The sequence below is a fragment of the Taudactylus pleione genome, unplaced genomic scaffold (assembly GCF_031769625.1).
Source record: "Taudactylus pleione unplaced genomic scaffold, aTauple2 ptg000587l, whole genome shotgun sequence".
Lineage (NCBI taxonomy): Eukaryota > Metazoa > Chordata > Amphibia > Anura > Myobatrachidae > Taudactylus > Taudactylus pleione.
Window position 1 is genome coordinate 5,392,522 of NW_028284989.1, and position 16,492 is coordinate 5,409,013.

The window sequence follows — 16,492 nt, forward strand, 5'->3', positions numbered from 1 at the left end:
TATATATCTCTTAGATCAGATAAACTCTCTAATTGATGCCAATATATTACTGTATTGGTATTCTTATCATTGTGACAATCCAAGGTACTATAGATAAACACATGTCACCTGTGCAATCTTATAACCATTAATTTAATAGTGCCTAAATATCCAGTATTATACAATTTTTAAGGATACCCTCCTACATAAAATATGATTTATACTAATTAAAAAGTGCATAATCCCCATAGTGAAAATAAGATCAATAATAATGATCCTAGTGGTATTTCATATATACAGTAGTTTAAAAATTCTAAGTGCATAACCCCATTCGTGAAAAAAACTTTATGTAAAAGTGATAAAAATGATAATAAAAAAGTGTTTAAAATAAATATTTAAATAACAGTACTTTATTATTGAAATCCAGTGTAAAAACAATGTGTAATAAAATGTGAGATGTGTAAAATTGATAAAAGGAATCTATCATATTTTTACCCAGTGATATCGGATATATATTTTATCAGTATAGTATAATATAACTTATAACTTAATGTGTCTTATTATTCAAATGGTTTGTTGTTACACTAGACAATATTAAAATATTATCAAATATACAATTGCTCTGGTAATTAAAAAATAGAAATTCTATATAAAATAACTAGGGTAGATCTTTCATATCTTGGATTGATATCATATTTAATTTATGAGCATACATGTTACATCAATCATTTTTGCTAATTCTATTTATATTTAAAACCCTGATACTTTTATGCCAGGGACCCGTTATTATATATGGGACTATATATAGATATTACACAAGATGTTATTATACCAGAAGGGGATAAGTAAAGGTATTTTCTTGATTCAATAGTTACAAAAAAGCTCCATATTGATTGTATTCATTCAGACCGTCACACTATTCATCATGAATATCATCTTTGATTATTTTTTCAGGATTTCTTTATTAATATCCCCCCCTCTGATAACCAAATTAATTCTCTCTATGCCGTAGGCCCTCAGATGATCAGGATTGCTGTTATGTTTTTTCAAGAAGTGTTTAGCCACACTTGTTAGTAGCTTGAATTTGGTTATATCCATTTTGTCATTTTTCACATTCCTTATATGTTCAGAAATTCTCTGTCTCATCTGTCTTTTAGTCATGCCAATATAATTGAGGCCGCATGTGCAAAAAAGGCAATATATCATCCCTATGGTCTTACAGTTGATGAAATCTTTAATCATTATATCATTGCCATATCTATCAGTTGTTTTATCTTTTTGTATTACATATTTGCAGATGGTACAATTACCACACTTATGGCATCCTGAAATTTTAGTCTTTCTGTTCTCTTCTCTTTTGAAATGACTATGTACCAATCTTTTTTGCAGATTATCAGACCTCCGCCAACTAACTTCAATCTTATCCCCAAGTATCCTTTAAAGATCTATATCTCCGGTAAGTATTCTCCAGTGTTTTTGTAAGATTTCCTATATTTGTTTCCATTCATTACAAAATGTACCAATATATCTGACTTTCTCATCTATTCCCTTCTCTTTTTTAGTGGGAAAGATTAATGTTTCTCTGTTCTTTCTCTTGGCTTCATTATAGCCTGTTTTAATAGTTTTTTTTATTATATCCTCTCTTTTGTAGTCTTTTAGTTAACTCCACAGATCTTTCTTCAAATGTTGTTATTTCAGTACAATTTTGTTCTCAGGAACTCCCCTTTGGGTATACTCCTAGTGGTAGCCGGAAAGTGAGAACTATCAGCATGGAGAATGCTGTTAGTGGCTGTCTTTTTACGAAATATGTCAGTGACTATTTGTCCTTCCTGTGTTATCTTAATTTGTTAATCTAGGAAGGTTACCATTTCCTGGCTCATTTTGCTTGTGAGTTTCAGATTGATCTCATTCAAATTCAACATAGTAATAAATTCCATTAAAGCTTCTTTCGTTCCTTCCCATATGATTAATATATCACCGATATATTGATACCAAGATGTTACATGGTCGGTATATCAATCATTTTTCCATGAGAAGACAACTTCTTTCTCCCACCACCCGAGGTACAGATTGGCATATGTTGGTGCACATGTTGTGCCCATTGCTGTACCCCGGGTCTGTAGGTAATAGCTCTCATTGAAAGTGAAGAAGTTTTTGGTTAAGATAAATTCTAGAAGTTGTAGGATGAAGGTGTTGATATTATCAAGATCTCTGTCCCCTTCCATATCAAGGAAGTACTTCACAGCTTCTGTACCATTTGCATGATTTATACTCGTGTACAGTGATTCCACATCACATGTACACAGCCAGGTTTCTTTGGTCACTGTGACATTATGAATTTTTCCTAGGATGTCCAGAGTGTCCCTTGTGTAGGATGGTAATTCAACTACATACTTACGAAGATGTTTATCAATGTAAATACTTGCCTTCTCTGTTAATCCATTGATACCTGACACTATTGGTCTACCAGGTGGTTGTTGTAAATTCTTATGAGTTTTGGGTAAGATATAAAATGTTGGAATTTTGGGATATTCCACCCACAGATAATCATTCTCACTTTTGATGATTATACCTTGGTTAAAGTTTCTTTCAATTATTATTTTGTATTCACACAGGAAATTGGCAGTAGGATTAAAGATTAATCTTCTGTAGCAGATGGTATCATTTAATTGCCTGAGGACCTCTTTAACAAAATCATCTTTCTTCCACAGAACTATTTTTCCCCCTTTATCAGAGGGTTTAATTTCAATGTCATCCCATTTCTCTATTTCTTGTAATGCAAGAAATTCTAATTTGGAGAGATTGTAAGTATTCTTTTTATTCTTTTCTTCATATAGTCTGTCCAGATCTCTTGACACTTGCTCCATGTATATTTTTACTTGGGGACAAATCTGCATATATGGGAAAAAGGTGGATTGTTTCTTCAGAGGATGATCTTGCATTTTTTCTTTTTGGGGTTCTTGATTTTCTTCAAGGAGATCATCCAAGATGTTCAGAGCTTGTATATCAGTTTCATCCATAATAGGATTTGCCTCATTGGTACATCTATCTTAGTTTTTCTTTATTAATGAAGAATTTCTTCAGTAAAATTTTTCTTGTAAAAAAATTAAGATCCTTTTCTACCTCAATTCTATTCATTGATTTTGTGGGGGAGAAGGACAATCCTTTGGAGAGGACACTAAGATTGTATTGATTGAGTTCCTTATCTGTGAGATTGATAATTTGTAAGGTTTCTTTATTTTCTATTTCCTGAATGTTTGGTTCCTCCTCTCTACAAAGGAGCCCCACTCTCCCCTTTCCCTCTTTCTTTGATTTTCAACCCCTTTCCTCCCCTCCTTGTCCTCCTATATGGTTCATGGGATCTATAGATGTTTTGTGACCTAGTCCTAAAACATTTTGTTGATTTCTCATTCCTCTGTTGGATGGGCCTGCTAAGGAGCTATCAGATAATTCTCCTTCTGACGTCTCAAATTCTGATGTGGAATACTTGAAGGTATTTCTCTGGCTTCTATTTCTCAATGTTTTTCTCCATTTAAAGATATTGTCTGTGACATAATAATTTTTGTCTCATAAGTATTTCTGTTGTTTCTTTTCTATTATATTCTTTTCAAACTGTTCTATTTCTATTTTCTGTTTATGATACAGCTTCTGAAGAGTCCAGATTTTCAAATTCCTTCAGTTTTTCCCCAATTTTTATTATTTCTTTGTTGTATTGTTCCAACAGCATTTCATCATGTTTGATGAGAATGCTAATCAGCTCTCTTGAGCATCTTAATAGACTTTTCTCCCATTCTTTCCTTAAGGGTTCCACTAGCTCAAAGGCTGGGAAAACTTTAGGTCTTAGACCCCTCAGTGCCATATTATTTTGTTGATAGTTATCGAACATGGTTTTATTCCAAAAGGTTTTTGTCTGTTTTAACATGACAAATTTAAGTTCGATCAGATCGTTGCTCCAATTTGCTTCAGCTGATTCATCATTCCTATTTGGTATTCCTCCAAAAATGGAGTATTCTGTCTTCCATTTATCCTGTCTATTCAACAGATCTTGACTTAAGCTGAATGAGGACATTATAGTATTTTATTTGCAAGATTGAATTTATTATAATTTTATTTTAGATTTGAATATTTTTAACCGTTTCCTTAATGTTTATTTGTGCTGAGATCATGAATAACTGATCAAGTGTCAGTTTTTTTCATATATGTAAACAAACAAGGGGTGTGATCTCGCACCAAAATATCTCTATATATCTCACTACTACAGAGAATTTAAATTTTTAATTATTCTCCAAAAGCCTAAAACTTCATAAATATTATTTAGGATATGGTATAATGTACATGAAGGTGCCACCAGACAATCTTAGATTTAATTGAAAAAAACACGAAAAAGAAAAGATTTTATGTCTGGTGCACTTATAGGTTTGCAGCAATTCAGAATATAATTGGTTTCTCTGTTTTCATAATAAAATATAACTTTTATTAATTTTATTAATTAAAAGGATAGATCTAGGTCCAAATGAAATGAAAATGCAAAATATGTTAAAATAAAAGAAAATAGAATGTGTGTATATATATATATATATATATATATATATAAAAAAAGTGATTTCAAATATCACCCGTCGTCGGTCTATTACATGTATAGGACTAGAATATTCGGGATTAGTTAAATATATTTTCAATATTTAAATATCACACTGTATTTTGTTGGTATACTTATAGTCAATTAGAGAATATACTCCCAAGTGCTGTCAATATTAATTCTGTATTCCCCAAGGTGAGATCGATTATTTACTATTCTCCACTGGAAATGTCATGTCCACCGTATCCTACAGTATTATCCTTGAATTATCTATAGTTTAAATAACAAGATTGCAGTCACCCAATTTAGAGTGTCAGAATAATACAATAGGATACTTAGGTGGGTACAGTAGATCAATAAATACTGACAGTTGTTAATATGACCACATACTGTATGTACGTTATGTTTATCCTCATCTCGGCTCAATAATAGCTGAGATGAGGATATGTGTTTAACTATAGTACCTTGGATTGTCACAATGATTAGAATACCAATATAGTAATATATTGGCATCAATTAGAGAGTTTATCTGATTTAAGAGATATATATATATATATATATATTATTCACTTTATGACTTATACATAAGATGCGAATATACCATATTATCAATGACGCCTTAATGTCAAGTAGCATGAAAGTTCTATATTTGACATACAGTGTCTGATTTGATACTAAGAATGCCTCTGTTGAAATAGATGATTGAATAATTAATGGGGAACAATGTGAAATATATATTTATTCATGACCATATAATATTTATGCAGCAATAAAAGATAATATAAGTAAAAATATAATGTCATGAATAATCTATGCAGTTAAGAGCATTGACAAACTGGGAAATCCATTTATCACAACATATACCAATGATTGACAGACACGTTGGATTGAGCACGTTACCATAGAGCCCATAGGGAACCCTATCAGAGAGGAGAATGGAGAAGCAAAATTCAAACTAACCTATGAGAAACTCGTAGACGGGATAAAAACAGGATGCGACGGACATTCTGGTTGCACTGCTTTGATAAAGCCTTACTGGCGAAACCCGCATTAGCACTCCATGCTGCCACCTGGTCTAAAGCACAATTGAATGCTAAACACGTCGACAAAAAATATGTGTATATGTATATGATACCGGATTAATGAGCACTGTCTATGTGGGCACATATGTAACAATGTGGAGCGGAGGCTATTATTGAGCCGAGACGAGGATAAACATAACGTTCATATGTGGTCATATTAAAAACTGTCAGTATTTATTGATATACTGTACCCACCAAAGTATCCTACAGTCCGAGGATCACCATAATAAAAATAATGTAGCAATTCTAGAACGGAGCTGGAATCTACAGATAGATACAAAATATACAAGCCAATCAATAAAGATACATGTGTAGCACAGCCACTATAGAATTGACACAGTTTCTACTGCTAACATTAAATCACTTCTGCAGAGTACAAGACCATGAGTTAAAGATCTTTATATATATATACATCGTGTATCTGAATTGGGTGACTGCAATAATACTATTGAAATTGCTGATAATTTAACAAGATAATACTATAGGATTTGGTGGAAATATGTGTGCAGCACAGCTGCTATAGAACTGACACAGCTCCTGACATTAGTATTAAATCACTCCTGCAGAGCATGAAACTATGAGTTAAGATATATCTCTATATATATACATATTGTATTATTCTGACACTCTAAATTGGGTGACTGCAATTATGTTATTTAAACTATAGATTATTCAAGGATAATACTGTAGGATACGGTGGACATGACATTTGACATTTGTACTGGGCAGTACACCTGTCAAACTTTAACACAGGTGTCCTAAGGCGAGCTCAGGGAGGACAGAAACCTCCCGTGGAGCAGCAGCCCTTCTGCTTATGAAGTTTTAGGGTTTTGGAGAATAATTAAAAATTTTAATTCTCTGTAGTAGTGAGATATATAGAGATATTTTGGTGCGAGATCACACCCCTTGTTTGTTTACCCCACTGAAATTGTTTATCAACGCCTTTATACGCATTATACTTGTTGTCTGAATATTTATGCTTAGAGTGTGTGGTGAAGCTCTTTTTTTGTGGATTTAGGCTGCATGATTTGTGCGCACTGGAGGATATTTTATTTTTTTTCTTGATTTATCCAAAGCATTTATCAAGAGCATGGTCAGCGAAAATAGGATTTTTTTCAGGCTTTCAAGAATATTAGCTATACATCTCTATTAATTGGAGCATCATCCATCAATGATCTAATTTCATATGACTGTGTTGTGTGGAAACATTTATGTATCTTATTTTTCACATCAGTAGGCAATGAATCTGTAAAGCCTTCAGATATTGAGAAACATGTTTGTTAATTTCCCTTTATATATGGGGAATTCCAACCAATTCATGTGGAAAGCATAATATAACTTGGCCCGGAATAAAGTTAACATTGGGGGTTCATCCTACATCCACATTTGTAAAATACATTTTCGAGCCACTGCTGAGATAATTGTTATTTTGTTAGCCGTAGGCATAATCCCCAGAACTGCCCACTCAGGAAAGAGTGGCAAATAATTAAGAATATAAGTCATAGAAAATCTTTGAACCTGTTGGCAAAAATATTTAATAGCAGGACAATACCACATACAATGCATAAAGTTTGCTTCCTCCATCCCACACCTTATACATGATCCTGAGTCTATTAACCTCATATGAAAACTTCTATAAGGAGAAAAATATCCATTGTGAAATATATTATAAAACATTTCTCTATACATTGAAAAAGACATAATGTGTCGAATATTCAAGTGTACCTAATATTGTGTCTATAGAAATGTGAGGAAAAATCTGTGTCCAAGTTGATATCCCTCTTGCATTTTTCATCAAATTCAAAGGAGTGTATAAAAATGTACACTAAAGTGAAAAAGCTTTTTTCCCCATCATAGCGCATAATAATAATACATCGAGAGCAGCATTTTTTCAACCACTGTGCCGCAGTTGTTTAGTGTGCCGCGCGGTCAGATCCACCAGTCAGATCTGCCGTTCTACGGACCAGGCAGCACTGAGCTCTTCTGGGAGTCTCAGGCGTATCCAGGCCATCACCTATGCAGATGCGGCGGCATGACATCACAGGTCATGCACGCAGCATTTCTAGTCAGTCAGCCCGCCTGCCCACCAGTTCTGCATCCCCTAGAGATGCCCTGCATGAAGGCCACCAGCACCCACAGTCAGCCAGCCTGCCTCACCAGCCAACCCCATGGCCACCAGCACCACCAGCCAGCCTGCCTGTCTCACCAGCCAGCCCCTCGGCCACCAGCTCCACCAACACTGCCAGCTCACCTGCCTGCCTCACCAGCCAGGCAGCCCGCCCCATGGCTACCAATACAGCCCCTGGCCATCAGCACCCACAGCCAGCCCTCGGCCACCAGCCTGCCTGCATGCTGCACTCTGCTGACAGCTCTGCCGATGAGGGACAGGTAGGGGCAGAAAAATGTTAATTTATATTTTATGTGTACTTTTTTTGGGGGGGTACCAATGTGGGGGGGGTTCTTTTAGGAGACATCAATATCTTTTTTTGTGGGGGCCAGCCAATGTTATTTTGTTTCTGTGGGGGCCAATGTATGTGTTTTATTCCTGTGAGGGCTAATGTATGTGGGTTTTATTCCTGTGGGGGCCAATGTATTGCATTTTATTCCTGTGAGGGCCAATGTATGTGTGTTTTATTCCTGTGGGGGCCAATGTATGTGTTTTTTATTTATTTGGGGCCAATGTATGTGTGTTTTCTTCCTATGGGGGCCAATGTATGTGTGTTTTATTCCTATGGGGACCAATGTATGTGTGTTTTATTCCTATGGTGGCAATGTATGTGTGTTTTATTCCTATAGGGGCCAATGTATGTGTGTTTTATTGCTGTGGAGGCCAATGTGTGTGTTTTTTTTAATGTTGGAGGCAATATGTATGTTTTCCATAGGTTGCGCATGCCGCATTGCAAAATGGTGTGCCTTGGCAATTTTAAGATCTTGCATAGTGTGCCTCGAGTTAAAAAAGGTTGAAAATCACTGATCTAGAGAGTTATTCCAATCATTAAGTGTACATTTTTTAATTACTGTGTAGACATTTTGTGCTTGATATACTGCAAAGATCTGTGACTGTGCTATAGAATATTTATCTATTATATTTTGTATACTTAGTTCTCCTTGATGTATCCACCATTGTTTTTATATTTGTAATACCTCTGGAATACCATGTTTGAAAGGGCTTCATAGCTTTACCATTTTGAAATTCATAATTTTGTATAAACAGTATTAGCAGTGAGTATTGGCTATTTAGACTCTTCTGTTTTCTAGTATATTTCCAAACAACCCAAGCCGACATAAGCAGAGGATTTAGAATAGAAGTGTCAGAGTTTTTTGATTTATAATTATGTAAAAAAAAAACAATACATTTTGGTCTGGCAGAAAGTGTTGGTCTATTTCTGTATTTGTATATAGTTCCGTGTGATGTATCCAATCGCGAATATATCTTAATATGCAAGCATGGCTATAAGTTTTTATATATGGGATGTATACCCCTCCATATTTTGAAGTTTGCTGTAACTTAATTTAAGTCTTTTATTTTGCCATAAAAATTTCCTGAAGGTTGAATATATTAACTTCTCATCTGTTGTTGTTAATAAAATAGGCAACATCTGTAATGGGTATAATATTTTGGGGAATGTAATCATCTTTAATACATGTATTCTTCCCATATAAGACAATAACAAATGCTTCCAGTTTTCATGAATGTTCCTGGGTAGCATTATTTCCTAATATTTTATTGATTTCTGGGCCCATATTATATGAAATTTATCACTGCATTGTGGTCATTTTTGAGAGCCTAAAAACATAGCATTAGACTTATTTTGATTTATATTAAACCCTGATACCTTGCCATATTTTTCAAATTTATCCAAAATTAATTCCAAAGTAGTCTCTGGAAAAGAAACATACAGAAGCAGATCATCGGCAAATGTCATAATTTTTAATTAATTTGACCCCAGTTGCATACCTTTGAAAGTAGGCCATAATTGCAATCCTCAAAAGTGGATCCAACACTATATAAATAATATTGGGGGTAAAGGATACTCCTGTTTTGTCCCTCTTGACATTGTTATTGGATCTCCACATTCCCCATTGATTATTAAAGATGTTGTAGGATTTGAATAATGATATTTAAAAAACTTCAAAAATTCATCCCCAAATTCTCTTTTTTCAAATATCCTCAACAGATGGTTTCATGATACGGTATCAAATGTTTTCTCAGCGTCTAAGATGAGAAGCATATCTATATTGGCTTTTGGATTAAGGGAAGCTGATATAATTGCAGCTAGTGCTGTGCAAACTCCCTTAACCGAAAACCGATTATGTGATGCGGTGTAAGTATCTGAGGTAATAAAGTCTGAAGATGACTTGCTATGATTTTATATAAGTTTTTTAAATCTTCATTTAATAAAGTTATGGGTCGATAGGAGGAAACCAATTCTGGATCTCTTTCTGGTTTAGGAAGCATTTTGGTATGAGCCTCATTAAAATGAGGATATGGAATGTGTTTTTTATGAATCCCTTTATAATGCTTAGTAAGTCTGGGAACTATATAAGGTTTCATTATCTTATAGTATTCCCCCGTAAACTCATCGGGCCCTGGTGATTTATTATTATGTAGTTGAGTTATAGCTGTAAATATTTCAATTTCTTCAGTATCTCTATTCAAAAAATCTTTTTGTACATTCAACAGTTTTGGTAAATCGGCCTCTGTCAACAATTCAGTATGCAATATGGGGTCAATAGCAGTAGCCATATATAATTTCTTGTAATATGAATTAAATTGTGACAAAATATCTACTGCCTGTTTTAAAGGTGACACTCAGAGAGAGAACATGTTGCATGAGAGGTTACAGAAGATGTATTACTGTTTTGCCCTGACTTTGGTTGGCATTCCAGTGCAAGAAATAGGAGTAGCAGGACCAGCATTTACAAAGAAAGGCCATGGACTGAGCCTGTCCTCGCCACTGCATATATCATGTTGCCAATTTTAAATTTTTCAGCAGTAAATTTTCCATTCATAATTAGGGTTTATGTTTTCTTTCTTATTGTAAAATACTGTTTAGACTTGAGGTGCCCTTTACACTTTTATTCCCCTTGACCTCTTTTAGTAGATGTTGAAGAAGTATTATGACTACCAGCTCTAGTACTGGGTTGCTCCTGTTTTTCTATTAACTGATCCATGATTAGTTTTATTCTTGACACCAAGACATGAGTAAAGCTACTGTAGTTAAACTTAACTGCCACCACACCGAGTAAATATACAATTTGATAACTAAAGGAACTGTTACCTTTACCATGCAGTTTTATAAAAAATCTGATGATTTTTGTTGACACAATAAAATGCTCTCTTGCCACCTATTTATTTTTGAGGTGCAGCTGTCATGGACACATCTACTTTAGTCTACACACACACACTAAGCACAGTAATATATGTTGCCTTTAGGAAACACAACCTCTTGGAAAAAAAATATTATTATAAAAGCCTTGAAATGTTTTTCTTTAAACACCAGCAAAAACTTTTCCTTTTTCTTTATTTTTGGGGTGCAGCTGTCAGGGACACATCTACTCTAGTTTACATGCACCAACTAAGCACAGTAATATACGCTGCCTTTAGGAAATGCACACTTTTGAAAAAAAAGACAATGTTAATTGAATTGTTACAAAAATCTTGAATTGGTATTTCAAACACCAGCAAAAATATTTTTTTGCAATCATTGTTATAATAACAGGAAAAGAGGTCTTCTTTGGGGTGCAGCTCACTCAGAGTGACACATCTCAGTAAAATTTGAACATATAAGCTTTAAGTTGAAACCATGAAACACAAGTGACTGATACTATATATATATATATATATATATATATATATATACAGATCTGAGATACTGATATACTCTTTTGAAAAAAAGTGCTCAATTTAACAAACATGCACAAAACAAAAACACAACTGTCTGTTTGCTTTGCAGCTCTAAATTTCAGTTGCTACTATTTCTGACAAACACACAGTAGCCTGTTTGCACTGCAGTGCACTGAATTGCAGTTGTTGTTGTTGTTGCTAGCTAGTGAGTCTGACACATACACAGTGAGAAAGATGATGCAGCCAGTCACCCTTCCCACCTATTTCACATCTACCTACTACTACAGCTCTGTCCTCCTCTGTCCTTTCTATCCCAACTAAAACTCACAACTTCTCTCTAAAGTCTCCGGTGTGAAATAGCACCTGATCATGAGGAAGGGACTGTAATATGCAATCCAAACCACATGAGATTGGACATTTCTGGGACAATGATGTTTTGCCTTGTTCTGAGATCCGAGCTTGACGGGATGACACGAGCCGGGACTCAGATACACTTGGAAACCCTAAGTGCGGCGATGTTCAGTTTTCACAAAAACCCACCTGCTCCTCTCTAGTTGGTATAAATATCACTAGGAAAAGTGTGTAAAATGTGCTAGTAATAACAAGGTGGTCTTGTGACAGTGCATAGTACATAGCAAGTATGTAATAATCTTTAATATGTTTCAATTTTTCTATTACGGGTGGCTCTAACTGAAAACAAACTTAAACTGTAATTATGCTTATGGCTATAGCCATTGTTATAATTCTAAGTCTAAAAGAAGAATAAAAATCTGGTTCACCAAGCCTCTCCCAATATTATTTTCACTAACAATGGTTGTGGGCACTCAAAAGTCTCCCCGAAAAGATATAACTTATTGGAATGTGATAACAAACATCAAAGAAAGGACCATGAATGTGTGCAACAACAATACAAAAAACAATAATATAGATAGATGCTAAAAAATCTAAAAATATTTTTATCACAAATATCTCAATCAATAAATGTATTCATTTTCAAAACAAGGATGTGCTAATCATTAGGGACTAGTAATAACTACGTATATCTGGAGTGCAGAAAGAACACTATGCATCTGCAATAATATAGATAACACATTTAGATCAATTTAATTGTTTCCACATGAAAGTCAGTGATATCATTAATGGAGGTGGATATCAGAATTAAATTTAATCTCTCTCTAAATAACTAGTTGCCCCTCAGAAAATGTAGTTCCCATTAGTTTAGGGCACAGACCAATGTTCTGTGTTTAAATGGTTCTGATGGAGGCTCTAGTGTTGAAACAGCAAGGATACACATTGAGGGGGAATTCAATTGTTTTTATAGGCGCCCCATAGTCAAGGGCACCCGAAGGAGCAATTCAATTGTTGCTCTGATTGGTCACAAGTGCTGCAGGTGCCAATAATTCTTCTCACAGCCTTCTGATGTGGCGAGCATAAATGTGCAAAAAGTCCATGGTTTGTGAACCAGCCAAACAGAAGTTTGGGTGCCCTAACCAGGACTTTAGATGGGTTTAGCCACTTTACGCAGCTAAATCGTACTTTAGGGCACAATAAGTATGATAATTAATGGGTGCCCAAAACAATTGAATTTCTCTGTTGGCGCCCATTATTTATCACCGCCTAAAAAACAATTTAATTGCCCCCTAAAAGTACATCAGATTCCAGCTTATAATAGTAATTTGTATAAGTTAGAAATGAGGAATTTTATGACAAAATATATTAAATCATATACCTGTTGGTTGGATACAGGAGCACAAACAGTCAAATAGCAGGGTAACCACGGATGTGTGTCAAAAAGTGCTAATGTAATTTTCCTATATTACAGACAGAGGTCTATATTATTATTATTATTACTATTATTTTTGCTTTTAAGATGCCACATAGATTTTGCAGCTCCGTACAGGAAATATACAAAGTAACAGTGATACAGCAAAGGTACAGCAAATGTATGTTGGCATATTGTTGGAAAATAAAAATAAATCATGGTGTCCTCTCAAAGTAGAGTGATTTGCCCAACCCTCACCCCTTGTCTGTGTCCGTCCTTGTTGGTTAGAAAAAATACACTGATAAACAAGATAGGTCACAAACAAGGGTTGAGGGCTGAGTAACTCACTCTATCTAGATAGGCAAGTGGAGGTGAGTCACAGGGAGGGGAAAGCAGTAACACAAGCCTGTACCCAATGAAGGACGAGCACACATAGTGAGAGTTGCTAAAGGGACAAGGGGACTGTATCAAACCTTCTAAAGATTATCAAGCACATTCTATAAAATGATTGGTAGAAGTTAATTGATTGTTATGGGCAACTTCTCCACTTGTCCACTTCTACACTCTTTAGAAGGTTTGATACATTTCCCCCTGTGTATGGAGACAAGAGAATAGGGAAGAGCATGAGAAAAGAGCAAATTAATTGATGACTTTATCTTGTTTTTAGCAGCATCCACGTATAAATCTAAAACTCATTTCTCTGGCAACTAATATATTTTTTTCATAGAAGAATATAATGCTAAGTATATAAAGATCTGTCTCAGATTGTAGTTGAACTCATTTCCATGCAAAAATTACCGTCAACAAATCACTCTAAACATGCACAGTCTCAATGCAGCCTACAAATGTTATGTAACATTTACCATTACTGTGACAAATACGGGATGTAGTCAGGATACCGGTGACGAGCATCCAGATGGTCACATTACCGGCAGCAGAATCCCGTTCAAAATACTGATGAATTCTGATAGTGAGTATTAGATTTAAGATTAGGGTAAGGCAGTAGGTGGAAGGTTAGGGTTAGGCTGGGGTAGGGGACAGTTAGGGTTAGACTGTCAACGTGAATAGTTAGGGTTAGGCTGCTAAAGTAGATGGTTAATATTAGGCTGCAGGAGGGGTGAGTTAGGATTAGGGTTAGAACACTCACTAAAATTCGTTGGGATTTTGACCTTCGTGATTCCACTGCCAGTATTGTGACTGTTGGGGTGCTCACTGCTGGAACATCGTACCCAACCCAAAATTACTTTGGGACTGATACAAGTGGAATGCATGACTGTTTTCCCACTGCAATGCTCTGCAACTGAGCAAACATAAGTGTGGGCAATACAGAGGAATACACATTTCAGTTTCACCACAATTTACAACTGAAGAGGCTTAACTGGGCTGTAAAGAGGTGATCCCCCTTATGCAAAGTTCAATGAGGGCAAAGGAACTGCAGACAATGCAGTATAGGCTAGTGCAAGCATTCACTGATGATTATAATTGTCAAACCATATTGGGGCAGAAGCACCGTAAGATGTGTACAACTCTATATATCAAATACAAAGTAAAATCCCAATATGCGCAGCAGTCCTATTTAGGTATATCCAGATTTTATAGTTCTTTGTCAGGATGAAGTGTAGCTATATCCCAGTCTCCAGCCACGGAGTGAAAGATCCAAAGATATGCAAGCAGAAAGGAAAGCGCACTCATAAATAATATGTAACAGTAACTTTACTGAACTTCAATTGTTCACATACATTTAGGTTAAAAGTAGCGATCTTAGCCGTAGATGGATTCCTGGTGCTCGATAGTCTCTCTCCACCATGTGCAGAAGCCAGCCACTTACAGATCACTGCCCACTCCAGAAACCAGCGGGTGACGTTCACACACGTCCACGCCACTAGCCACGCCCAGCGCATTTCGTCATTAATTGACTTCAGACAAAAGTGCGCTTTCCTTTCTGTTTGCTACCCTATATAGCAACTAATAAAAATGAATAACAATTTGAAAAACATATATACTGTATATATCCAATGTTTATTTATTATGAACACCACTTTGTGATGGATGTAGTTTTGTAAGACAGTTTATTGATTTTCGGAAAAGCTTCTTCACATCCCTATTTCTAAAGCTGTAAATAAAAGGGTTAATCATAGGCGTGAATGCTGTGTACATAAAAGCAAGATATTTGTCATAATGGCTTCCCTTAGGCTTGACATACACAATGATGGCTGTTCCATAAAAGAGGCCGGCTACGATGAGATGTGATGAACACGTGGAAAAGGCTTTCTGTTTTCCTTCATCACTCTTGACCTTTGAAACCATGCTTATTATATGGATATAGAATCCTATGATAATAATAAAAGGCAGAACAACATCAAAAACAGCAGCTGTACTTGTAGATATGTTGCTAATGAAGGGATTAGAACATGCCAAGTTCTGTAGAGGAGCCAAGTCACAGAAGAAGTGGTCAATCACATTAGGGCCACAGTATTCCAGCAGTGCTGTGATAATGGCAGGGACTAAAATAATACCAAATCCTATAATCCATGGTAAAAGAGCCAACACAGTACAAAACGTTGATGTCATTATAGCTGAGTAGTGTAAAGGATTGTTAATAGCCAGGTGTCGGTCAAAGACCATTACTACAAGAAGATAACATTCACTAACACCCAAGGAGTTGAATACATACATTTGGGTAAAACATCCATTAAAAGAAATAATATTATTAGCTGCAATCAGATTGGCTAATAGTTTGGGGACTGTGACAGACACGAACATAATTTCTAAAATAGAAAATACACTAATAAAAAAATACATTGGCGTATGAAGAGAAGGTTTTACTTTAATAAGAACAATGATAGCAGTGTTCCCCATGATACATATAATATAGGTCATTAGAAAAACAAAGAAAAATAGAATCTGTAACTGGTTCAAATCAGCAAAAGCCAACAAAATAAAATATTTTACCATAGTTTTGTTTGTATCCACCATTTTGTTGAAAAAAGATACCTTGGAGAGAAAGGACAGGAAAGTTTAAATATATACGTTACTAGTAGCTCTCTCTCGCACACACAGACTTGCAAAAGTATTCATCCCCCTAAAATGCAACATAATTGTCTGTATTAGTAATGACATTTACAAATATTGTTCCAGACACCACCTCATTTCTGCATAAACAGCTTTAACTCTGTTTGGGTTAGTTTTTACCAGTTTGTAGACTGTTTAGGCCCCCATACATCAGAGATCGATTGCAGCAA

At 35.3% G+C, this 16,492-nt stretch overlaps 1 protein-coding gene across 1 annotated transcript; it reads right to left on the bottom strand.

Moving 5' to 3' along the window:
* Window positions 1-15,269: 15,269 nt before the first annotated feature.
* LOC148481290 (olfactory receptor 10AG1-like) lies at window positions 15,270-16,226 on the bottom strand. Its single transcript, XM_088453744.1, has one exon. The coding sequence runs from the start codon at window positions 16,224-16,226 to the stop codon at window positions 15,270-15,272; it is 957 nt and encodes a 318-aa protein (XP_088309870.1).
* Window positions 16,227-16,492: the final 266 nt, after the last annotated feature.